This window comes from Pavona decussata, unplaced genomic scaffold, assembly GCF_977016875.1.
Source record: "Pavona decussata unplaced genomic scaffold, jaPavDecu1.1 SCAFFOLD_110, whole genome shotgun sequence".
In the NCBI taxonomy this organism is placed as follows: domain Eukaryota; kingdom Metazoa; phylum Cnidaria; class Anthozoa; order Scleractinia; family Agariciidae; genus Pavona; species Pavona decussata.
Window position 1 is genome coordinate 1,310,137 of NW_028145524.1, and position 27,364 is coordinate 1,337,500.

General features: G+C 39.1%; 2 protein-coding genes and 2 long non-coding RNA genes across 7 annotated transcripts in view; 1 reads left to right on the top strand and 3 right to left on the bottom strand.

The window, feature by feature from the left end:
• LOC146470861 (fibroblast growth factor receptor 1-like) overlaps nt 1–27,364 on the bottom strand; it is a 62,557-nt gene that overhangs the window by 34,582 nt on the left and 611 nt on the right. For 2 of the 3 annotated variants that reach the window (XM_085121563.1, XM_085121561.1), the window contains exons 2-5: nt 6,198–6,569; nt 4,782–5,051; nt 3,901–4,149; nt 3,203–3,321 (exon numbers count right to left, since the gene is read on the bottom strand). In XM_085121563.1, coding sequence (XP_084977689.1) covers nt 3,203–3,321; nt 3,901–4,149; nt 4,782–5,051; nt 6,198–6,569 — 1,010 coding nt within the window. Of the gene's footprint in view, nt 1–3,202; nt 3,322–3,900; nt 4,150–4,781; nt 5,052–6,197; nt 6,570–8,842; nt 8,999–27,364 lie in introns of those variants that run through there. The other variant, XM_085121562.1, reaches the window with a different exon arrangement.
• The window catches only part of LOC146470863 (uncharacterized), a 50,083-nt gene that overhangs the window by 16,024 nt on the left and 6,695 nt on the right, over nt 1–27,364 (top strand). The gene's annotated exons all lie outside the window — the stretch shown is intronic.
• LOC146470864 (uncharacterized) lies at nt 13,513–17,845 on the bottom strand. The gene is made up of 3 exons (XR_014866951.1): nt 17,004–17,845; nt 14,139–14,437; nt 13,513–14,105 (listed from the first exon to the last, which is right to left on the bottom strand). It is a non-coding gene; the product is annotated as an uncharacterized LOC146470864 (long non-coding RNA).
• LOC146470865 (limbic system-associated membrane protein-like) overlaps nt 24,170–27,364 on the bottom strand; it is a 16,390-nt gene continuing 13,195 nt past the window's right edge. The window contains exon 8 of the transcript XR_014866947.1: nt 24,170–24,186. The gene's annotated coding sequence lies outside the window, so the exon portion shown is untranslated. The remainder of the gene's footprint in view (nt 24,187–27,364) is intronic.

The window sequence follows — 27,364 nt, forward strand, 5'->3', positions numbered from 1 at the left end:
CGAGGACCAATTCTGCTTCAAAGGTAAATTGAATTTCAGCGAAAGAAAGAGGAAGTTACATACCGAACCAGACGTAGAACCCCATCAGATGCTAGGAAAGATTCCCGCCAAGTTGACCAAGCGAATGATGCTCTCCCAGATCAACAGCATTTATGACCCGCTTGGATTGGCTGGCCCGTTCACCGTGAGATCAAAAATCATGATGAGACAGCTATGGAAGAGCGAGACAAAGCTGGATTGGGACTATCCAGTGCCGGAAGCGTGCAGAGAAGACTGGACAAAGATCTTTTCAGACCTGTTTGACATGAATAACATCAAGTTCGGGAGATGTCTCAAGCCCACAGATGCAGTAGGGGATCCGCCCCTAGTGATCTTTAGTGACGGATCCAACGATGCCTACGGCGCGTGCGCTTATGTCAGGTGGGCGTTGTCCAGCGGCGGATTTGACCGCAACTTAATCATCTCTAAGAACCGTCTTGCTCCGATCAAGAGAATATCCATTGAACTAATCGAACTGTGCGGAGCAGTGCTCAACAAGCGACTTAAACAACTCGTGGAAAAGAGTCCAGATAGCACTTTGCCGAGTACTTCCACATTGTCAACTCGCAGATTGTACACGCGATGGTTCAGAAGGAATCCTATGGGTTCAACACATTTACTGCTATACCTATCGGAGAAATTCAAGATGGCACAAGACCAGAAGATTGGTACTGGACCTTAAGCGAACAAAATATTGCAGATTACCTCACACGAGGAAAGAAGCCCAAAGAGATCGATTTCAACAGCCCATGGCAGAAAGGTCCTGATTTTCTCAAGTTACCGGAATCTGAGTGGCCAGTAAGCAGAGAGTGCAACGTACAAGAGCTCCCCGAACGCACCAAAGTAGTTATGTTAGTTGGAACCAAACAAGACGAATTCTTAGCAACCAGGATTGGCTTGAGCAAATACTCGAACTACAACAAACTGATCCGGGTGACTGCGAGAGTCCTTGCCATGTTCGAGAACGCGCCACGATCAAGCTTCAGAAATGCAGCTAAAGTGCTTACCCCAGAAGACACTAACAAAGCAGAAAGGTTTTGGATCTTAGAAGCCCAAACGTCCATCCAAAATGATCTGAAAAACGGAAAGTTTAAACGCCTGGGCCCGAAGCACCGCCGAGATGGAATCATAGTCGTAGGAGCACGCGCGGAGAGATGGCTCGAAATGAGTTACAATCATCACGAAGTGCCACTATTACCATACAAACATGATCTTTCGCGCTTTTACTCAAAGCACATACACGAAGAAGGACACCATGGAGTGTCAACCACTGTGAGCAAAATCAGAACGAGATTCTGGATAATCGGGCTACACAAACTGATGAAGTCAATCAAGTACAACTGCACGACGTGCAAGAAGCTTGACAAGAAGACTGCTACCCAAGTGATGGGGCGTCTCCCACAAGAGAGACTGAAACCAGCACCCGCATGTTGCACTGCGATTGATTTGTTTGGTCCGTTCAAAATTCGAGACGAAGTTAAGAAACGAACTATCGGAGGGCTTACGGCGTCATCCTCTAGTGTCTCGGCACAAGAGCGGTCCACGTGGATTTGGCACCTGATTACAGCAAAGAGAAATTCCTAGTGGTGTTGAGCAGATTTGTGTCAATAAGAGGGTATCCAACAAAGTTGCTCTCGGATAATGGTACTCAGCTTACGGCAGCAAACGAAGAGCTCCAGAAAGTTTCCCGGGCTTGGGACTGGGACGAGCTTGTCGCATTTGGCGCAACAAAGGGAATGCAGTGGGAATTCGTCCCCGCCGACGCGCCTTGGCAAACTGGTGTTTCGGAAGCACTAGTAAAGTCAGTCAAGAAAGCGATCGCGGTTGCCATCGGTGAAAGTATCATGACCTTCTCTGAGCTGCAAACAGTGTGTTATGAGGCTGCGAATTTAGTGAACGAGAGACCGATTGGCAGGCATTCCACATCACCAGCTGACGACGGGATTTACTTGTGTCCAAATGATCTTCTGTTGGGTCGATCTACTCCAAGGGTTCCTAGTGGTCCATTCAGAGAGACCAGCAACCCCAACCATCACTACGAATTTGTTGAACGTGTAGTCGACACTTTCTGGCGGACGTGGACCAGAGACTTATTTCCAAGTTTAATCATTCAGCAGAAGTGGCATACAGCGCGACGCAACGTGATCGTGGGTGACGTTGTACTGATTCAAGATTCCAACCAAGTCAGAGGCAACTGGAAATTAGGAAAGGTGTCTGAGGTTCATCCAGGAGAAGACGGCAAAGTGCGAAAAGTGGAGGTGCAATGCAAGAACCCTAAACCAGGTGAACCGGTAAACAAGTACCAAGGTCAAGGATACGTAACCGTTCAGCGACCTGTGCAAAGGCTGGTAGTGCTGGTGCCTACTGACGAGGAGAGAGGCGGGATTCTGAACAATTAACTGTGAACGATTTCAGTATTAGTTATTCTAATCGAGTATTGGTCACGCTTTGTAAGGCGGGGTGTTTCGCGCAATCACGTGCGAAAATGCACACGTGCACGTGCGTGCTTCAGCTAATTTATATTCTGCTTTAGTTGTTAATTTCACCCGTCGATTTAGTTTTCCTACAGTTTAGTTTTGTATTTCGCTAGTGCCGTTTACGCAGAGAGACAGAGCACCGGGTAATTATCTTTGATTTACGCAGCTGTGTTAGTTATACGCTTACTGTATTATTTAGCTTTCTATCTGTATTTTATTTGTACAGCTGTAGGTTTTGAAATGACTTTGATAACGGTGTATTAAATACGTTCGGACAATCAGCTAGCGAAACAGTGCTTGTGTAATCTCCCGATTCAGAGACTCATGATAAAGTGCTCGAAAATAATCGAGATCGAATTGGAATTTGAAAAATGTTAGTTTTTGAGGAGAGGGGAAAACCGGAGTACCCGGAGAAAAAACCTCTCGGAACAAGGACGAGAACCAACAACAAACTCACCCCACATATGACGCCGAGTCTGTGGTAATTGAACCCGGGACATATTGGTGGGAGGCGAGTGCTACCACCACTGCTCCCCAAAATTTTATCCCTGTTCTACAAAATTCATCCGATATAGAACAAGTTAAAAACGAATGCTAAATTGCAATATTTACAGTGCAATATATGAGTATGATCGCTAAAGGAAATAACACGATTGTTGGTTAACGATTCATGTGGTAGCACTTACCGCTTTCTTGACACTTGCTGTCAAGGACCGAGATCTTTCACTTCCAAGATCTTCCAGATCCTCATGATAGTGCACGTTGCTTATTGTCATTGTGACGTTGATCATTGAGCTTCTTTTTCCTTGAAAATTCAAGACAATATCACAGGTCCACCGGACGTTTAAAGACAAAATCAATATATGCGATTGTTACAACGTTATTTTATTAGTTCAAAACCTGTTTTTGAATTTTTTCTTTTAAAGCAAACGATCATGGGACCCTCTTGAAAAACAAGAATTGGAAGGCTTGGTTTGCTCTAATTTCAGAGCTTAGTTTAAAAAGTAGAGATAGCAATTTACTGATGTATAGTTGGGTTTTATTATCGCCTATATTCGTTTTCCATTTTGGATTCCGTGACGACATACGGTACGTTGCAAATTATTTTACAAAAGAACTTCTGCTTCCTGACAATAGAGTCAATTGACGTCATAAAAGCCAAATAGTGGTGCCGGGAAGATTGGAACACTAAAATGCTTTCTCCAACTTTGCTTTGAAATTTAGACACTATTTCCAACAATGTATTATGTAATGTAACGCCAATTTGTTATTAAGGTGATGATTCGTTTTAATCTTTCCTCACTTACTTAAAAATAAACTGAAATAGCTCACTTCGGCTCAATTTGATATATTTTAAGTTCTGACCTGGGATTATCATTCTTACCTGTGACTTCAAGGTAGACACTCGCTCTGTCCTGTCCTAAGCTATTTTTTGAACTGCACGTGTACCATCCAGCGTCTTGAAACTGAGCTGAGCAAAAGCCTAAGGTGCTTCCAGAACCAACGATCTCGTCTGTTTTATCACGTGTCCAAGTTATGTCTGGAATAGGATTTCCGTCAGAGACGCAAACAAGAGCTGTATATCCTCCGACTTGAACGGTGCTATTTTGTCGCCTGTTAATTCTTGCAGGATCTAGATGAAACAAAGAAATTTTGATAATAGATTTTATATATTTTAACATTTCACTGTCTAGGATTGATAAATGTGTGTGGTAACACGACTCTCACCAAAGCCTTGCTTGGTCACCCACTAGCAGCGTGTCAACGGACAATAAGCTAGACGCTTGGAACAGTGAAACTGAGCTCAGTTACCAGCAATTATACGGCCCGGTTCAGTTTCTCCTGCAATAGCGTTGTTTACCGTGTTTTCGAGAACAGCGTAAATATGTTGTCGTTGCTATCGTTTATCTTTCTTTTTATCCGACTTTTTCTGGCTGCGATCCCATTAGATCCTCGCCAGTTCATGATCCAATCATACAATAACCATGTTCAAATACCCTAGCTTATTTGTTGGACAATTTACTTCTTTTAATTATCAAAAGTGAAGCAGAAAAGGACATATTTACAGAGAAATACATAGGATTATTCGTGATAGAACAACTTAGCTTTAATCATTCAACCTTGCAACCACTTACCAAATAAATTATCTGGTAAGTTATATTTTAATTTAGCATAGTGGCAATTCAAATTTTTTAATAGCTATTTTACTAGTATTCCGCTATTATAGCTCTGATGGACAAACCAAACTTAATTTCATGTACTTACATTCAACTTTTACTTCAAATGTTTGACTATCTGGATTTCCGTATCCATTGGAAGCTGTACAGCGGTATGCTCCAGCATCAGCTCGGCTTATATTTCTGGCAATCTTCCAGATGGGCCCCATGTGCAGTACTTCGCTCTCACTTCCATTCTCAGACACTCTAGTCCAGTTGATGTTTGGCATTGGTAGGCCAGAAGATATACATGACAATGTTAACTCTGAACCCTCCCGCACTGTCTGGTCACCACTTACATTAGTGAGCTTCGCTGGCACTTAAAGGAATTGCAAAATGGATGAAGCATTACCACCTTGACAAGACGTTGTGTTAACTTGACTTTATTTTTTTTACGGCTAAAAGCCAATTTATTACCTCAAACGTACTAATATAACCCAATTGTAGAAATATCATTTATGGGCATGCCTCTTCGAACACAAACCACAGCTTTATACATAACAGAAAAGATGGAGTGTATATTGTAGTGTTAAGTGAGCCCATGAATTTCTCACTAAGGCAGAAAGGAAATGGGAAATGGAAATGGTAAAGAAATGCTCTCCCGATTTTAAGTGATCACCATTGCTCTTCTAACTGAGGCCATAGGGGAGCAAGTCGGCAACAATGGAAATAAAGACACTTTTGTGCAATGAATGACCCAAAGTAACATGTGTAGAACGCTCAAAGTTTGTTTCTGTTTTTAATTATTTAGTATATCAATGTCTTGCGGACAAAGCTTGGACAAACGTACATTCTTTAACTCATACATTTTTGCTTTGCTAGTGACTTCAACGACCCCGTGTTTCAAGTCAATGACACCGTGATTCTTATTTAATTTCAAATGAAGTTGAAGTTCGAAAGTTTCAGATTATATAACACTGTTATGCATTAAATTCTGAAAATCCAAGCAGGCCGTTGTTGTTACTCTCAACGATTCAACAATATGGAAAGCAATATTGTTAGTAATATTATTGTCATTAATGTGGTGTAATGTAATTAACCCTCTCTTGACCGGGCTTTTATTTTTTCTTCTTCTTCTGGGGTCGGAGAAGGGGGGGGGGGGGGGGGGGGGGCATCCAAAAGCTATAACAATATGACTTGGAGGAGAGATAGTACGTTGAAAAATGTTCTCTTGGAGGGCCGCAGTGATGACGTCATATGACGTTGTAATTTTTTTAAAATTTTAAACAAAGTCACTGAACAGTAATCGATGACATCAAATTGTTTCCAGATAAATTTACCAATAGGTCCCGAAGTTTCAGGCCGTTTGCTCCAATTCAGGCTCAATCCGCCCCACCATCCCCCTCCGATCTAGATAGGGTTAAGGTAATGTGATAAATCTTATTACACATGCATTCAGGAGCAACTAGAAAACAGCGATGCAGACAAATAGTCGGTCTATAAACAGGTACAAGTATTTACTCACCACCAACTTTTACTTGAATGTTGTCATCCCAGACCTTTACACTAGTCTGTACTGAACAAGTAAACACGGCATCATCAGCTTCAGTCACTCTATTAATGATTAACGTTGCCTGATCACTTGCACTTATGTTAAAATGTCCTTGAAGTGCTGGATCCAAGGTGACTACCCCAGAATCTGATTTCCAGCCAATGCTAAGTGTATTCTTTGTCCAAAGCACTTGCTGAAATGTCTCACCCGAAAGAATGAATTTCCATCGCAAAGGCACTTCAGAAGAACCATTGATGAGCCGCAGAGTTGTTGTTCTTACTGAAATATCTACTGGATTCAGTGGGCCATGTTGTGGAAGAGGAGCTGTCCAGGTTATGGTAGCATCTAAAATATGTGGAGTTAAAAATTTGTGAACATTGAAGATAATAAGCATGCACAAACTACAGCTTGGCCTCTTCAAACCCAACAAACTAACCAAGAAGTACAATTATAATTTCGTTAGAAATCGTTTGTCTAGTAAAAAAAAAATGGTAAAAGACGTTACAATATCAAGCACCTGGCATCAACATTAACAAACAGAAGCTTACTGAACTAAGACGGAGAAATACATAAAATAATGGAAGGATATAAACTTGGACAACTTAGGGCAAACTAGGCCGGTTAGGTTCTAAATTTAGACCCGATTATTCAAGCCACTCGTGTGCAGTCTGGTTCTTCGCACTACTTAACCGTTCACAAATTCCATTAAATCCTTGAGAGGTGACGCAGTCTAGACATTGCAGTGGACGTTACAACAGATTGGTGCAGCAACATGTTCCCAAAAAGGATGGTGAAAACGTCAGGAAGGCTCGACACGACGGTCGTTAACAAAAAATACATTTTCGTAAACTGGACACCAGATTTAACAGAGCTAATTGCTCTTTGCGCCTAGATATGAACAACGGCTACGTACAGCTACAGTAAACAAATAAAGACCAGTAAAAAGGATCACACCCTTTCCAAATCAAGGACTCAAGCGTACTCTTTCAAGAGGCTACGCCTTGGAGTGACTGGTGTAGCTGAAGAGTTCAATGAACAAGTATATATAATCGTGTTCTTGGAACCCAACGCCATCAACATCTACATAGATGATGACATCCTGATCTAGGGTGCCACACAGGAAGGACATGATCAGGAATTGAGACACACTCAGCAATTGCAACGCCGCAGTCACGCCGACTGACGCTTAGTTTCAAGGAGAGCTGGCGCATCCTAAAATTAATGGGATTCTATGACAAAGTCGTCTCCAATGAAGGCATATCGCCAAACCCAGACAAAGAGGCAGCGCTACATGCAGCAGACGCAATCCGTTCCATTGGATTCCGTTTGTGTGTATTGGACAACACTCGCAATCCGCACCAAAGTACCAGAGGTAATTTGAACAAGTGAAAGTGATTTCAAATGTCGCCTTAACCAAGTGAACCTCGAATGAAAGTTGCTGCAGACTTCTGGTGACCTACCAGCACGAGTGGTCGCAAGCAGCAACGGGCGGAAATAGAGTTCGCTAGCAAAATCGGAGCCAGGACAGAAATACTAAAGCTTGACCGTATCTTCTCATCACTTGGAATAGAAATGACTTTGAGGCGTGACAACAGGGGTCCATTCAGTGGAACACAGGGCCGTTTTTGAAGGTACCACTAATCTAGAATTTTTTGATCCACCCAGACCTAATTGATTACATAAGTCTGGCAAAAGAGCGGAGGCTAAATCGGTTATGTGCGGCAGTTGTAGATTGGCGTGGGAAATATCGTTAAGTTTGACAGGGTGTGCTGCATCATCCAGCACAGTAAGCAGCTCCTCTCAGGGCCGAGCCCTATAGCATGAGGAGTCGCGCATGAAGTTTTAACTGTTTCAAAATAGCAATTGAAATTTAAACCAATCCCTCATTTCATTTCATTTCATTTTGAAACTGAAATTAAAAACAAACCTCACCATAGAGAGAAAGTAAGTACGTAAGGAAGTAAATAAGAAATACGAACCAGTCCAACATAGGAGTTAAAAAAAAAAACTTAATTTCGATAATATTTAAGAATTATAAAAATTGCAGCAGCAGACGATGGTTTTAAATTAGTTGGTAAAATTTTTTTTAGGGTTGTTCACCACGTCTAGACTATGTAATTTTTTGAATAACAAGTCCCCAGGAAGCGAAAACAATGTAGTCAATGATCCATGAATATCAAGGTCATTTCTAAATAGTTCATCGATCAAGCTGGGGCGTCGGTTATCCGTGATACAAAACTTATAGCCACAACTAATAACTAAGATATATCGTATGTTATTTGTTTGTAACTCTTGAACGAGTCAGAGACAACGAAATCGACAGAAAATCCTGAACATACAGAGCAAACTAACCTAAAACTAAAAACAAGCAGATCACGCATGCTCGGCAATGCATGTCTTTCATACTAAAAGATCGCAATAATACTTGGTCTGGAAAGACATTATTGGTTGAAAATAACTAAGTTTTTTCTTATTAGTTTCCTTGTTTCCTTATAGACTGACTGGATAGAATATTGACAGAATTGCTTTAGCCTTCAGTGGCTTAAAGCACTCACGCTCTTCTAGTCCGAAAAGCGTCCTGATCGTGTTTTTCGAAAATTTATTCGATTCATACTAACCTGAACACGACAAATTCAGAACGAAGTATGCAAATAGGACGCCAACAACCATATTCTTGCGGATATCATCCGGTTTATGAACTGTAGCAACACTGAAATCGACTCAGCAAGTCAGTCCGTATTTTGCATACGGAAGCACAGTTGCCTAAACTTTGACCGTAAGTGTTACGTTGTCATATGAACGTCACGAAAGCTGTAAAATTAAAAAGAAAATTAAATGTATTTGCATGCGGAAAGACGTTTCCCGTTTGAAGGTAAAAACACCAATGATTTTCGAAGAAACATTGTTCGCTTGAACTCCTTTTGGGAGGTGCCATAATCTTCCCACTCAGCTTTTGAGATTTTCATCTAAATTCACTCTTTTGATCGCTTTTTTTTTTTCTGTAGTTTCACTTTTTTATTTATACAATTCTTTAACTTCAATTTATTTGGTCAAACTGAGATGATAGCTTCAGCGAAACCGGAAATCCAAGATGATAGATGATAGATCCAATGTGGCGTTTATGCAAAAATAGCCTTGTTTCCAGGGTCCTCTCTCTTCCTCCCGCGATCAGGCTCGATATAGGATCGAGGGAGGAAGTAAGTAAGTAAAGTAAGAACTTTATTATAGTGTCGAAGTCGCTAGCATACAATGTACACTGATTGGGGACACCTAACTACAATTACTTGTCTAATAGTTATAACATAATCTAATAGTCAATAAAATACATAAAATGTACGTCGGTTATTAGAGGGGGCCCTGGGAACGAGGTTACGCAAACACATGACGCCATATTAAAGACGCCATATGGTGTCATTGCCGACATATGACTGCTTGCCCTACCTCGTTAAGGACACAATTCGCTACGCAATGTGCTTTCTGTTCATGATAGATCGTAACAGAAGAAAAACCCACGGGGGGCTCCAGTCATCCTCCCGACCCCGGTTGGGATGTGAGTTTGGTTTTAGAAGGCGGTCTAGTAAATGTGAATGTTTCTGAACTCTGCAACTCTTTATCGTCAGTGGTTAAATTTGGTATGCAAGTTTGTTTGTAGGTCTTGAACTTTATTCTGAATTATCTCTGAGATTCGAAGTACTGTTAGGGACAGTTGCCTGGAATATTCCATAAAGTTTCATACAGGGTTCAGTAGGGAAGCCCCCGGAGGAGATGCAAACCTTTACTTTTCAAATAACTTATAAGGAAACGGTACCCCTTGCACATTCATAAGATAAAAGAGTTTAAATACTCTTTCTTATGCCACAGAGATAAACAACAACAACAACAACAAACTGTGCAGCTTCATTGTTTATCTATGCCGGACGGCATTGAAACTCTCGTTTTGCGTTGAGATTTCTGTCAGGAAATTTTGCTCAGTTGTGGCCACCTCCTTTCCTCTTACTTGTCAAAGATTTAATTACTACTCAGCCTCTTCAGGTTCATATTAAAATATGAAACAGTATTTCGAGTAAGGAAAAGGCGTCTCTTTTTCCTTTTCTTTGTTTGTATACCGTCGACCGGCTGAATCAGGATGTGACAGTTTCCTCCTCCCCGTCCAAGAATACATCAGCAAATAAAACAAAAGAAAGAACGACAATTCAAGACTAACAACAACGAGATCGATAGTGATACTATTTCGCCCAGCAGTAACCCAGTAGAAAAGCCGACTATTAAACTGGAGTAGAGTACCCAATTCGTCTTTAGCATAGAGTAGCTTTTTCACCAACTAGAACTAAACTATGACCCGTGTTTTTATATTTTTTGGTTTTCTGAAGTCTTTTGTTACTTGGCAACTACGTCTTCTTAACCTCGAGAGATTCCTTTCATTTCAGTTTCTGATTGTTCTACGTTTTTGCTTTAGTTCTACTCGACCTTAATTTGAAACAGAAAATATGATCACAATTTGCCTACGGAACTCCGTGTTTCCAGAAAACGTAAAATGCTATTAATAGCAACAGGCCCTACACGACGCTATTTCAATATTGTATTCATCCGCGGTTATAGCGGTTCATTCAATGAAAAAATGCATGCATCACGTAACTAAGATTAAGCAAAGTGAAAAATTATCAATTGTCGATCTGAGTTGCTAAATAGAAAAGAAAGAATGAAGACATTAATTTAGACAGGCTATAAGTACAGTTAAGTAGTTCGAAATTTTAACTTTAATATTCAAGTCACGTATATGCGGTAAATATTCAGCCGGGCTGAATCTTGCTGAATGGAACTTTGTACTATCGATGACTCCCCGCTGTGTGCTTCCAAACTACCGTGACAACTGGCCTAACTTATTCTCTCTTTCGTTGCACTGTACACGCCATTTTAATTCCTTCAACATCAAAATAATTATCATTTCACACGTTACGAGATTTTTTAGGAGATATTTCGTTAACAAAAACATTGTTTTCCACTGCAATTAAAATCCGGAAATTTGAAGGGATATTTAAAGGCCTTCCGGGCAGATATTGGGTACTACTTCCATTTTGGTTTGGTATCTGTACTCATTTACCAACTAGTTGGGATAAAATACATATTTTGATGCGCTCGGATACTTATATCGTTTATTTTACTTTCCTATTTTTCTATCTTTTAAATGCTGTAATTTATTTGGTCCCACTCTATCGACCGCGTGGCGGGTGGTGTTTGTTACAATTATTGGCGTTGCATCATGGGATGCTCAAAAAACTTCCTTTTCGGTTAGAATTCTCGATCGTGTGCAATTCAACCTGGTTCTGAACTCGTATTTGTGAGAGATGTGACTTAACTGAAACAGCCATGCCACTCATTGTCCTCTTAACTTGTTTACTTCTTCAAATCCTCTTGATTTGCCCCGAAACAGGTAAGGTGGTGATTAAAAATTAGATTTCTGTGCTGCGATCGATAGACTTTGGCCATCTCGATTTTCATGCTCATGAATTGGAGGGAAACTTCGCTTAAAATGAACCTCGTTCTGATTTAGGACCTAAAAATACTACCGATTACTTCTTTGAGCTATTTTCTAAGGAATTTCTTAAGTTTAAAGGTACTGTAATTTAAAATGGAATACTTATCGCTTTGCTTACATGTACGGTATATTAGGGCGTAAGGGCTGGGTCGCACGAAGCAAATTTTTGTATCTTCTAATTTTTGGCGGTCAAATTTTTTGGCAGACATTTTTGAACTTCCAATTTTTAGTCTTGGTCGCACTACGGAAATTTGCAGTTCCAAAACGTCTTTGATTGACAGCAACATCAGTCATAACCCACTGGGGAAAATGACCCTTCTTCTCCTGTTACATCAGGAAAAACAAAACATTTTCCCGCAAGAGAATGGACACATTGGCAGGAGCTTACAAGCTTATAAGCTCCTGACATTGGTTAACGTGACAATGTCTCGGCAACCCAGGACTGCATCAATTTCGCCGTAAAACATGCTTTTCTTCTTCGACCCTCAAGTCTGCTTCCTGTTCCATTCCTTTGCTTCTTTGTAACGTTCTATTATATACTTAATTTTCTTCATACACTTGATTTTATGCGAGCGTTTAAATCGTCGCAGATTTTAATCCACGCCGTTCGTGACTCTCTGCTCTCTAGCCACTGGTGGTTTTCGGCACACAACTGAACAAGCAGTCGTTGCTCAGCTTGGGCCCAGGTGTCATACTTTCCTTTTTTGCCTTTCTTGCTCCGCTCTACTGGGTCAGGAGTGCTGCTAGCACTCGCTTCGCTACAGTGAATGACAGCTTAATTGCTGTACAAACAAAATTGGCCGCTTTGCCAAAATTTGGTCGCCTCCGAGGCAGCACTTCGGCGTCTTTGAAGATTGGCGAAATTTTGGCAATCCGCGAAAAATTGGCAAGTTTTGGAAACGTGAGGTCGCACTTATTTTGCAGTACGTGTTGACAGAGTATCACTTAAATAAACAAAATTGGCTCTAGTGCGACCCGGCCCTAAGCTTAATTTTGCAGCTTGATTGATTGAGGTTAATGGTCTAGTACAAATATTTTCATTTTGTCCGCATCTTTTTGTCACAAATGTGATTGTCAGTGCTTTTAGCTTCCATGTTTAATATTGTCAGTCGAACAAATTCCATTTTGCCATGCATTTGTTCAGGTGTACATCACAGAAGACGTCAAAATTTAACTGTAGTTAGAACAAGAAAGTTGGTTTGTGTGTCGCTGGCTGTAGTCACACTGTATTCTAAGTTAAGTGCGATTTTAGTATGGTAAGTTGATGGAGCTAAACTGTCTGTGACTGCCCATATGAATTGCACTTTAAAATTAGACAAGCAAAGCGTTCTTAATATTATAAACAAATTGTTTGCCACCTAATTCCATGCTTACATTTGAGCATTTTACCACAGTAACAGAGTTTACTTCCCTTCTGTGAGTGTAAACATACTGTATGCTGAACTTTTCCCCCATCAGGGCCTCTGATATTTCGCGCGGTCGCGGAGCCGCGAAATTCAGGTTTACCAAGGTGGAAATCTTATTAAGATCTTATTAAGATTCTTATTAAGTTTCTTAACAAGATCTTATCTTACTTCTTGGTTAAGATTCTTACAAGATTCTTACAAGATCTTGTAAGATCCTTACAAGATTCTTACAAGATCTTGGTAAGATTACAGTAAGATCTTACAAGATCTTAGTAAAATGTGATAAGAATCTTAGTAAGGAACTTGCAGTTGATAGTCAAGATCTTACAAGACGTTGTAAGATTCTTACAGGTTTCTTACAAGATCTTGGTAAGATTCTTATTAAGTTTCTTAACAAGATCTTATCTTAGTTAAGATTCTTACAAGATTCTTACAAGATCTTGTAAGATTCTTACAAGATTCTTACAAGATTCTTGTAAGATTCTTACAAGATCTTGGTAAGATTACAGTAAGATCTTACAAGATCTTAGCAAAATCTGATAAGAATCTTAGTAAGGAACTTAAAGTCGATAGTCAAGACATAATAATCAATCTCAAGCTTAAGACATCATAAGAGGTATTATAGGACACAAAATCAAGATTTGACCAACAGTTTATTAGAAGGTCTCACACCAAAAAATTGTGAAATTACTATAACAAAGACTTCAAAAAACCGTTTATATGATCTATAGAAAACCTGTTATTTCATTTAATGATAATTTTTTGTCCCCTTTATTTACAAATCATGCAATAAACTGAACTGGAAACTGAGTTTTACTCAAAAATTAATAAGTGAACCTATTAAACTCAATTTGATTTGATTGTGTCCCAGAAAATTTACACAGAGATCAAAGAGGCAGAGTCATTAGGGTACCACAATTTTGGGTCAAAATTCACTACCTTTAAAATACTAGCACTTTGTTGATTTTTGACTTCAAGAAATAAAGTGAATCTTGAGTAAAAAAAATGAGCTAAAATAAGTAAATTAACATTAAAAAATAAAAATAAACCCTTTTTTTCTCACAAGGTCTGCATTTACCTCACAGATGCTCACTCAGTTCAACTGGCTCTAAACATGCACTTTCATAATTTGTGGTGGCTCAGAAAAATACCACGGATGCTTTCACTTTGTAAGTGTTGCTTGTCAGCTCCAACTTATAAAATTAATAAAATATTGTGAAATTAATCTTCTCCCACATTTCATTCAGCTGCACCTCCAGGGCTAGAGGGACCTGTACAGGAAAATAAGACAGTCATGTTAACTTATGTCCTGACCAGAGTACACAGTGTTATCTCACTCTCTTACTTCAGTCAGCATTCTCACAATGTTTTGTAGTAGCACATGCAGACAACTCAGCACTGGCTGCCTTGTTCATTTGAAACCCAAGTCTAAATTTACATGTGGCTTTGATGTAAAAAGAAAATTCCATGCTCAAATACAAAAAGATTATTATAATGATTATTTTATTGTTAACTGTACAGATGTATGTCTGGGCAGTGCAACTTACATTGTAGTTGTGCCTGCAGTGAAATAGGTCACTCTTTATAAGAAAGCATGATTGCATTGATCAAAAGGATTATTACTTAGTGTTCCTTTTATTTTGCTTGCTATTTTCAACTAATGAACTATGGTATCAAGTACTGATCAAATACTGTCATTATTAAATTTTATTTAGTATTATAGTTCCTGAGTAAAAGTAGCAGAAGTCACGATTTACAACAAAATTAAATCAGTTAAAATAGACTCCAACAGTCATAAATATAAGTGACTTTATTGAGCAGGATTTGGTGACTTGACTCTGAAGCTGCAGTCTTGAGTCTCGACCTTGTCATTACAAAATGGAGTTGAAAATCTACAGTAAAACCGAAAATTGTGCACTTTAAGTCAGTTCTTCTGAGTGATCACAGTGACTGGCTAGGCTGTCATTAACTTTTTAGACAATGTTGCAGTGAGCTTTTCACCCGTAACAATCTTGTTAGTTCCTGATCTGAGTAAAATGAGCCATACACTCCACGAAGATCATAAACTGATCTTCACGCCAAATCAAGATCGATCACTCACGTTTTCAGCTTATACCAAGACTGTCATGATATTAACGCGGCTACAAATTACTCCATCAAAACGTTTTCAAAGGCTTGGTATAAAAACTAAATGGGGAATGACCACCTCAACAATCTTCAAGAAGCACATATGCATGCTCTTTGTCTGTGTGGATCCATGTTGTCTGTAATTTGCGTGGATGATCACACATTTTCATGCAGTCCAGGGCTCGAAATAGTTTTCGGAGAGTCTCCGGACACGATGACCGGCCCAATTCATTTTAGCTCGGTCACGTACCGTTTCTGGCCGGTCAAATTAAAAAAATAAATAACTCTTAAAACAGGGGCCCATGAACCCAAACTGGCGTTATATATTTCCAAAAAAGTTAGAGCACTTTAAAGCACTCATTGTCAACAATAAAAGTAAATTACAGCAGCAAAATGAAAATAAGCTTACAGTGCATGTGTATTAATACGTACTGTACGTTAAATATCGTTATCGTATACATTAAATTTGTAAATAAGTAAATGCACAGTAAATGCCTCCAAATATAATGATTTCTGGTGTATGGATCACGGTGTGAGATCTTGATCCTAAAACTCCGCCAGTAATCCATGTTTATACTCCTCATTACAAGAGATTCATCGAGAAAAGCTTAGTAACCAGGCATTTTAACTTGGGTGTGCCGGAACCGGAGGACACATCAAGTGTTCAAGAAATATGGCAAAATTTGCAAGTCTGGAAATGTTATTTATTGACAACTGCCAAGAAATTTCTCAGGAAAGTTATAAAATATCTCCCTTTAAGGAACACAAACATCTCAAGCTTTTGTGTGTGGCACACAACCGAGAAGCTCTCTCCGTACATTGTGTTGTTGAGCTGTTGAAGTACACTAACAGTAAAGTACTTTTAGATATTCGAGGGCATTACTTCACACAAGAAGACTTTGATTACATCACTCGGGAACATTACAATACACAGGATAGAATCAAAGAAGTTGGCGATTATCAACATATGATCACATGCCTGCTGCGCGGGTTCCCGTGACGTGACGTACTGTACGATATATATCTTTTTCTGTAAAACGTTCCATGACAATCCCAACCAGTTTTTCCTTGAATGTTCTTCATTTTGCATTATCTCTATAGGCCAATAATATCTGGCAAACGTTAAAATGTTTGTACGTTGATTCAGGTTCACGGATGTTTATCATTGAATAACCTTTTATGTTTATATTACGCACGCCAAAGATAAACACACACCGTCAGATAAACTTGCGAAGATTGGAATAATTATTGGTTTTATAAAGTATAGTTCCTTTGCTTTTGTACTTTGATTATATTTATTCTGGGCTGAGGAATAACTTTATATGCAGGGAGAAATGTAAAACTTGAAAATCAACTATTAAAAGTGAATTAGGAATTAAATTATTTTTAACTTTGTGACTGAAAGTGCGTGAACCCCGATGTCTGTTTTCAATGCCCGGATTGTAAACAACGGTTCTTGTTGCATTTTACCCAGGATTTCAGATAAAGTTCCGCAAATGACAATACACAGCGACTTGCTACAACTGAATTAACTGAACAGCATGGAAATTTTAATTTCATTTTCAAAACGATCAAATGTGACCGGTCAACATGACCGGCAAGACGAAAGGCTGACCGGTCAACTCCCAAATCAGTCCGGACATTGTCCGTTGACCGGCCGTTATTTCGAGCCCTGCAGTCTTTCACAAAATGATTGGTGTCGAAACTTACCTCTTTCTAAAAAGTGATTGTCCACAGTTTGTTGCTTGAAGCCATCATTTTTTAGCTTTAACAGAGGTAAAATCCAGAGGAAATGTGTGCTGAAAACGTGAATCCCGCCTAAAATCTAACATGAAACGGTCTTTCTCCGAACCTGCAGTGGCATATCTGCTGACCAAAATGGTGCCCTGTCTTCCCAGTCTGAAAGAAATCCAAGATGGCTGCCGGTGTTGCTGTGATTCAGTGTGATTCGGGCCAACGTTTATCCACGTTTTCTTGCTCATTTTAAAAGCTAGCATTGTACATGAAAATCGTAGGAATTATGATTCAAAGCACTGTTGTTCTTTTTGGCATTAAATGGAGTTTAGATTCATCAAAGAAGGTTTGCAGGTATTAGTGTTTTCACAAATGCGTTTCAGTGTTGGACGGTGCATTAAGTTTTTTTTTTTTATGCGAATACAATCTGTAGACTGCAAACTGTAAGTCTTGACAGTCATATCTTTAAAGCGTTTTTTTTAGAAACACACATGTCTACATAGCGTTTATCAACTTAGGACACTGAAGAAAGAGATTATCACAGAGAGTCTTGCTGGCATTTATCCTTAGATCCTGTGAAGATTCTTGTAAGATATTATGAGGTCTTAATAAAGAATTGAGATAACAGAAGATTTTTTTTTTTTACTAGATCTTCATAAAAACTGTTTTTAAAAGATCTTTTTCTTAATTACCGGTATTCGTGCTAAGATCTTACCAAGATAATTGTAAGGTAGTAAGATCTTAATCAGAATGGTTGTAAGATTTTGGTACAAATTTTGATTAAGATCTTATTAAGAAGACATTAAGAAATAGGTAAGATCTTATTTTTAACTCATAGTAAGATCTTAACAAGATTCTTGTAAGTTAATTCTTAAGATCTTAACAAGAATTCTTATTAGATCTTGTCACAAATTTTGATAAGATCTGAATAAGAAAATATTAAGAAATGGATAAGATCTTATTAAAATTTTTTAAGATCTTATTGATTGTTAGGTTGAGGATTTTTTCAAGATTCTTACAAGTATCTTACAAGAATTTAGTAAGATCTTAAAATGCTGAAGATTGTGTAGTTTGTATTAAAATTTTGTAAAGAAGTGTCGTAAGATCTTATTAAGATCTGAAATCTTAACAATATCTTATTAAGATCTTAGTGTTATTTTCATTCTTGCAAGATCTTACAAGATCTTAATAAGATTTCCACCTGGGTATCCGCGGAATCCCGCGAAATTCACAAAAAACGCTTAATACCGCGAAATTCGTTAAAAATCCTACCAAATACATGTCGGTACAACATATTTGAAACTTATCTTGGCTACTGGCCGGGGCTGTTTACTTCCCATAAATGCAAATTTATCTTGAAATTTCGTCACTGCCACGAGTAAACATAACGTACCATAACTACCAGGCGTTCTTAGATTAATGTTGCGAAAAACTGGGCACAAGAAATGAGAAGACTTTTCGGTGACACTATACGGATGGTGAAAGGAAACTGCTGTCTGTAGTAATGCAGGCACATGTTTAATCGTACGTGCAGGACACGATCGAAGACACAACAATGTTTTGACTTTACAAATGGATTTGAACCTTCGATCACGAACAATCTTGCCTTGTAAACTGCAAAGCAACACAAGAGACCAAGGAGACAAAAGAAATTTATTGCGTTGCTATGTTCGGCTCTAAATTGCAGCTGAAAAAGGAGGTTAACCGGCCGGGCGTTTCGGTAAAGCTTATGTTTTTCTTGTAGCTCGAAACAAGCCTTGAGAACTGTGTTGGATGAACTTTTGTGTTTTCTTTCTTGCCCTGAATTTGACATCCTTCCAATATATCCTTTTTTTTCTGGAATCTTTCTTCTTGGCTTTCTTCTTTGTTTTTCGGCGAAATTTGCCCCGAAAAGTCCCGCGAAATTCCCGCGAAATCAGCCGTTTTCTCCGCGAATTTGTCTCTAAAAATCCCGCGAAATTTGACTTTTTTTCCCGCGAATTATCAGAAGCCCTGCCTCATTAAGGTTACCGCATACCTTTGCAGGTGTCCTTCGCGGAAAAAATGTTTGCGCGCTGTCGTAAATGCAACAAACATAAACTATATATCGGTACAAAGCTAATGAAATGTACTATCCGGTAAAAAATATTTCGCTTTGATTTTTTCTAGCCATAAGGAAGGTGCGTCCCAAAAATTCCAAAACGACTGATGTCTCTTTGAGCGAATTTATCGGGTATGGAATTCGACCGCAGAATCAAAACTACTGCATCATATCAATCACAAGGCATTAATCTTCAAAAGTGTGTGAGGCTTTTTTGATATTTCTGTTGGTTGCGTCGCAATTTTACTGTCAATTTTGATGATTAAAAACTCACCGATACGTTTTACGACGGAGGTCATTGCGGGAGATCAATTTTACAAAACGGAAATCCCTCACACAGTGTGGGAATCTTTGGGCCAAATTTCAAGGCAATCCGTCAAATTCTTGTACTGTATAAATTACTTTAAAGAAAGCACACTCGCATAAAAACGAAGTAGGTTTTTTCCGCTTCTAAAGGTTTACAAACATTTCACACCCTTGCTGCGCCATATTTTAACACTGTGGATGCTGCCAACGTCGAAAGCCAATAGAATTACAGGAGACCTACTGCTGAGTCCCCTGAGATTACTGGTGTCGAGCCGGAAAATAGTTGAGTGCGTGAGTGCAGTGCTATTACCAATCAGAATTTCTCGGATTTCCTTGCGAAATGGCGGGTAGAAAAAAATTCTTTGAAAAAAAGGAAAACTGCAGTGGCCTTGACAGTGATTCCCATCGATCCGAAAGAGCAGCTGCAGACAGAAATACAGTCACTGGGGTATGTTGAAGGACTATTTATATATACCATTATCCATGCGAATAAATCGCCATTGCAAGCTTGCAGTTCAATATCCGAGTTTTTCTGCTTTGCAGGTTTGATGGAGATATTTTCACCCGCAACCTGGAGGCCAGCATCGAGCGCAATATGTAGGGAGGGAAAGGGCCTCAAAGAACTTGATATATCGATTATTGTACCTGAACTTATGCGCTACGTGCTTATGTGGTTTTGGCGAGAGTTTTTCGCCATCCTTCATCGGAAACTTTCTTCTTCTTTTTCTTAGGACCAGTTTTCTTCTTAGTTTTTCAACCTGGAACTCTTTTCTTTCATATTTTTCGCCATACAGGATACGCAAAACGAACACAAGCGAAAACTTGGTGTGAATAAATCACAAGTTGCAAACGAAACAAAAGGAAAAGAGGCGACATGAAATGAACGACTCCGGATATTTTACCACGAAAAACATCACAGGAAGCCCTGATGCTGACACATGTTAATTGGCTTATAGCACTCTGGCGGGTGATAGAATTTCATTTGAAAAAACTTTCTTGTTGATAATTCGCACACACCTCAAGATTTGTAATATATATATTTTTTGAAAATGAAGGGAGACTAGTAATGTGTAGTTTGGCCTCAAAGTTTTTTTTGGCGAAAAAATCTCTCGAAGGTATCCGGTAACTTTAACATATGCTGGCAAACACAACAACTGCTGTAGCTCTGGAAAAGGGTCAAGATGACAGATATTTTCACTTGTGGTGGCAATGATTATGTCACTAATTGGCTTCTGATGTTCAAATTGCACATGTAGCAAAACTTTAGAACTGTATACTCAGTCCATAATTATTTGATGGTGTGGTGTCTAAGCCTACGATCTTTTAGTAGTGATAACCTTTAGGATCGTTAACTCACCCAAATCGATAGATACAGAGATATAGTGAGGCAATAACTAACCACCAGATAGAATTGCATTACTTGTAGAAAATGTGGGTCAGATCTGTATCTGTCTTTGTCGGTGGGGTCAGAGATTAGAGTGATTTAGTTGCCAAATTTTCGGTTAAACAAAACTAACCTTGAGGAACTAAAAAAAAGCTAAGTAAATAAAAAACGATATAAACCTTTCGAATTTTTAAAGTGCTAGTAATGAAAAGATGAAATATGAATGGTTGAAAAACTTCGAAAGTTAAAAGATGTACAAAAGACACTAAGAATAGACATATAAATATTCGCATCCGTTCGTCACATAAAGTTTAATAGTCTTTGCCTTGGTAATAGAAAATGCCTCTCTAGGTAAGCGAATGCCATTTCTGTTAAAGTTAATAAATTCTAGGGGAATAAGTTTTATCACTCTTGTACATTGAATGGTTATAACTAGAGAGTAAAATGATTTGAAAGTGAAACACATTTCAGCTGACAATATAGATCGCTTTCTTTGCCACTCGACATGCCATCTGCTTGCCATCACCTTTTTGTTCTAACAACTCCAGAAACTTCTCTGCTCTAAGGGCAACCGTTCACGAATGCTTCACATGTGACGCCATTTTGATTCGCAAGAACAGTGACTTGTAGAATATATTGGGGAAAGTGTCAGCAAGTGAGCGGGGCAACCAATCGAATCAACACTTGACTCTTTAGGAACTTTTTCGCCCTTTACTTTGTCTCAACAGCGTCAACATCTTTGTTGTCACACCTCCCACCCCACCCCTGGTTCAATGTTGTAGATATCACACGCACTGGCAATGTCTTTGTTCAGCAACATCGTATGGGGGGAGGGGTACATGTAGCCTAGGAACGCAGACGTATTTCTGTTCGCAGGCTAGGGGAGGAGGTGGAGGTTTTGCACAAGGGTAATAAAATACAAAAATAACATTCCTTAAAAAGGAGCATGAGCAAAAACAGAGTCCAATCAGTCTGTACAACTGACAATTTTTAAATCTCCTTAATTTAGCATACACTGACATACATGTAAGCACTCTATATCAACTTATCAATATTTGCTCAAATTCGTTTACTCAGATGTTGAATTATACGAAACATGATTTAGCAAAACAAAGCTCTGTCAGCTCTAGGGCACAAATCAAGAAGTTTGTCGACAAAATGGATTCCTTCTTAAACAAATTCAAAAACCGATGACAAAATTGCAAGTACGTTTCCATTATTTGTCATGCGTAATGTATTCCTTGGTCCGCCAACTTTTCTGAACTCGCCTTCTTTCGCTTTGCCTAATAAAAAATAATTAATGCTCCTCGTGATAACCCATCAAGGTTCAGGATTTTTCCGGCAGAGGAATCAAAAATGAAAATTGTCATTGCATTGAGTGTGAAGCGATAGCGATCACATCACCGATTACATCTCTATAAAGCTTTTAATACTAAAGTCAAATTGGAAATTACATGTAAGTCTAATTGTGGTGGACGTTAAAGTAAAAGCTAAAGAGCAGCAGTTTTCACAAACGTGGATTTCAACATTTCTTAAGAATGACCTTTGAAAGTTAAAATGGGTTAATGGATCCTATTCACCTAAACATCGAGCACCTCTGCTGTACTATTATTCCAAGCATTCATTAAGTAAGAAACTGTACAGTATCTCTTTTCTCCTCTTCCTCAGCGTGCGCTTGTTATCGATTGTTCGATTCAACATGACCATTAAAGATTCTGCTGTGAAACATTTGTCTTGTTTGCGGTGAGGTCTGTGTTTGAATCTTTGGAATTCTTTGAATTTTCTGAGCGTTCTTCAGCATCTTGCGAAGGTCCCGAAGAAAGCTGCTAAACCTCCCTATACTTTTCTGATTCGATTTCGCATTTGCGTTTTGCATGCCCTCCATCTACATCATCTTGCGCGGAGTTGAATTCATTCGTGTGCTGCTCGTGCGAAAACCTTCCAAAGGTTCATGATTTCTTGCACAACTGTCACCCTCACTAATTAATGCCAATCAGACGAAACCGAATGCGCCATGTTCAAGCTACCTCCTCTTGATCTAATCATGGATGCATGCCGTACCCTGTACCAACTCTCGCGCCTCTGCGCTGATATACTTTCAGGCAGTTAAAATTAGTAATTGAACTGTATGAGGCTAAATACGGATTTAAGGAAGGTGGGTTTTTCTGCCCTCCGTATGAAGCTTGGTACCAGCCACTCTCAGAATCCGCGCTCTCTCCACTCGCGGGAAATGAAACGACCATGATATTTCTTTGTAGCCCCCTCGCAAACTCTTACGCAGCAGCTCAAAGCTATGGAAGGGTAGCAGAAGGCTGCAGGCAAAACAGTGGTGGTAAAAATTTGGCGTGCTGCATTGTGCTGCTCTTTCCTTTTGCCTTTGTGCCTCTTCGCCCTCGCAAAACTTGTTTTCTTGTGCTTAATTCACCTCATATCACTAATATCTGGAAGTTATAGGCAATCGTCCTTCCTAGAATACTTTTCACTTCATGATGATGTCTACTTTGACTCTCACAAGTGATTCAGGACTCCTGTTTATCCAGAATGCACTGTAGCTTATACTGACCTCCGCAATTTATCTGATGACAGGGTGAAATACTTAAAAAACTTACATGAGTAGGATTTTATTTTAGCATAAGTGAATATTCCATGTTTTTTTTAGTCAATGGGTGACACGTTTTTCTCAGAATTCTCCAAGAAAATCGATGTAAAACGCGTTCCCTTAATTTACACGAGGTTATATGACCAGGCCCTATTCATTGACTACTACGATATGTATCTCCTGAGTAATGGACAAGGTTTACGTGGGAGAAAGTCGTAAGTGTACTTCATTTGTTATGAGACAAAGAAGAAACAGCAACACCAGCCTGAGGATGGACACTAATCAGCTTCAGCATCAGCATTAGTACTACGTATAAGGCTTTAAGGTTCTACTGGGTAGAGTTATACCTTTAAGACAGTTTCTCTCAAGTATTGAGGGGATTATAATCAATTTACCCTATACCTTTGAGATTGAGATGCATAACTGCTAATCTTCAGCTACTTACACTGTACAATTAATTCCACCCCATCCACAATGGTTTTAAAATTACTGGTAATAATTCCAAGTTCAAACTTCTTCCTGTCATCTGACATCTGTACTGCAAGCAAGGTAATCTTTGTCTGAGTAACTGATATGTCTACCGTGAATCGCTTTTGGAAATTGGGCTGCACAATTGTTTTACTCTGAATGCGTGCAATTTCATTCCGGGCACCACTTGCAGTGATACTGTGAAACATGGCAAACAAAATTGTGCCATCAAGTGTGTATCTCCACTCAAAAGTGATGTTCTGCCCTTCCAGCACCTTCCATGGGTTTGATGGTGTTGAAATAAACTCAGTTACTGCACTGTCTAAGAAAAATAAGAAGAACCCATATCTAGATAACAGCAAGTGAGACAACTTTTATTTGGAATAACAATGCACATGTCTGCTCTGAATAATATTTTGAAATTGAGGGGGAGAGTGGTGCTTCCACGCTAGGAATTCTTTATAAATAAATAAATAAATAAACAAATAAATAAATAAATAAATAAATAAATAAAAAAATATTTTCAATTAAATCTCACCACCCGTAGCATTGAGAACCTGAGATAACTACGATAATTATATCACTAAGAGCTGACGCAGTTTCACAAAAAAGGGCATTTATTTTAGTACCCCTTCGGCTAAGGCAAACGATTGGTTTTCACCGGGGGTCCTCTCGAAATGCCTAATTCGCATCAGGAATTCGGATTAAATAATTAAAAAAACATAACGATTTCTTTGGTGTCTCTCAAGACGATAGTAGCATGAGGTGGACGAAGTGCCGAAAAAAGTCATCAAGAGTGCCAACATAGGGCAGCTAGGATTTTCGGAAAGCTAACCAGGCAAGCCCGGGCCATGTAATCGGCCCCTAAAATACATATGATTAATTTTACTTTTTTTCCCTATTAGTCAATTTTAAACCGTGCACTGGTCTCCGTTTTTTTTTTAATGTTGTGCACATTTAGCGGTTTTTTAATTGCGAAATAAAGGCGAACGTGTATCCTACACTAAGTTTTGTTATAATGAACATTGCGATTCTCTTAATATAGGAATTTTGTTTCAATCTCGCTGCAGATTGCGCGTTAAAACTAAGCTTTACGAGGCTAATAAATGTTTATCTGTCTCACGTCATCTCAGACAGGAGGGATTTAACCAGGATGTGGTCTAAAGGGTTGTTCATTTACTTGCCTTGACGAAAATCATGTATACCTGCACATCTCTGCACAGTGCAAAGATTCTTGAGCAGATGCTTTGAGAGAAACTGTTGCTTCACAGAACTATTAATATATAACTTGTTGGATAAAAGTGACAAGAAATTGTTTCAAAAAGTTAAGAAGCTTTCCACTCATCCACTTCTAAGAAGCTTAGAAACCTCAAGGTCAGTGACCCAAGGTAAGCACAGAGCGTTTTAGCAACCTTTTGCAAATAGAGTATTTTTTAATATAATTTGTCGACCTAAAAAAACATATTAGAGTGAAATGGTTTGGTATTTCATTGGTATCTATATAATAAACAGAACATTACAAAGCGCGGAGATACAACATTTCTCTTCTCGTCTTGAACAATATTTATATGAATGAGTAAAATATTTTTCAACACTCGAAGAGAAATTTCGTCACCATCATCTGAGACGTCTCTTATTGGGCAAGTGAAAACTAGCTATATCTTCACAAAAAGGAAAACGCATCTTACATGCAGTATTTATAAAAGCAGGCTGAACCTCGCGGTGAACACTGATTCTAAACCCTGGTTTACACGTACGACGCAAGCATAAGAATAAGCACAAGCTCAAGCACAAGGATGTTTACACGTGCGATAAGCATAAGCATAACGAGACATACGCAAACGCAGAAGCAAATAAATTTGGCGCAATCGCGCAGCCGGGCTGCCTTTTGGCGCGAGATTTGATTCCAACATGGCGGAAAATGGCAACGCATGAGTAACTAGATTGTACGCTGACAACTTGTCACTGTTTTTCAGTTTCCTTTCCTTGCGCTTATGCTTATGCTTGCGTCGTACGTGTAAACCAGGACGACGCAAGCATAAGCACAAACGCAAGCATAAGGCGCTTATGCTTGCGTCGCACCGGTTTACACGTAGGTTTCTTGTGCTTATGCTTGTGCTTATGCTTGTGCTTATGCTTATGCTTGCGTCGTACGTCTTAACCAGGCTTAAACAAATACAAATATACCGGTCACTGTATGTCTTCCCTTTTTTTCTCTTGAAGGAAACAGGTGTTATTTCAGAAGGGATTTGTTTATTATTAACCCATAACTAATCAGAGAGCTTTAATGGAGAAATGCTCAACAAGTTCTTACTAATGTATGGCCGCATGACCACATCAAGAATAAACGCTTGATTTTCTGCTAAATCTTCATTGAGGAGGAGCAGAGTTTTTAAAATAATCAAGATTATGAGCAGCTACTAATTTAGATGATCAACCACAAGCGCAGCAAAAGCTCAGAGCAAGAGTTTGGAAAGAATTATAGGGTACACTCGATGCTTAAGCGGCGCTCGCTACAAGCGTAGTCAATATACCGTTCCGGGTCCCCGTTTTCCCAGGAATTTTTTTAATTCTTTCAACGGGACTCCAAATGGAAGGAAATGAGAAAAAAGATTAATTTTAGTATTACCGAAAATCGCAACATGAACACCAAGCCGTTTCGGCAATAGGATGTAAGGAGACGACTTAACTGTAATTATTGTTCAAAAATACCAACGGACTAAAACAAGAGTCGCATATGATCACATGAATCCAATCCAAAGGTGATTTTTACGGATGTTCTTTAAGAAGACGTATTTTAAAACTGAAAACATCGAGCTTAAACTGCTGATTTTGATCGAAAACAACGTCTTTTTCTCATTCTGTCGAACGCCTTTTAGTGCGATCTGGAGAAGAAGATGCAAAAGAAAGCCCTTGTCGACAGGGTTAGACGCAAAGCTGGCGAAATCGCCATACCTTTGGTTTGAGGGCAGTGCCGGAGAGCAGCGCAAAAAGGAAGGAAGGCAACACCATCACTTGGACGAGTGCACATTTTTAAGAAGGTTCCTGTCTGAGGCTATAACGTAACTGATACGTCACGTTCTTTTTAAATAGTCGTGTCTCAAAATAGCAATTGAAATAGAAAACAATACATTTTTTTTTTAACATGCAGAACTGTAGAGAGTGAGTAAGTAGATAGGTAAATCAGTAACTGTGAGCCAGTCTGTTACAGCAAGAGAGGGTGGCTTTAAACTGTTTGGTAACGGAGAAATCATTTACACATTTGTCCGCCACGTCGAGACTATAATATACTACTAGAACACTCTTTTTAAGCAAGATCCTTCTCTGAACAGTTAGCTGATTACTTTGGGAAGTCAGTTATCCGTGATACAAAACTTAAAGCCACGACTGATAACTAACGTAGGTATCTTCTTTATGTCAATGGCTTGCTTGTAAATCTTCAGCGAGTAAGAACGAAATCGAGTGGCAATCCTAAACATGCAAAAGGAAAAACTAACCTG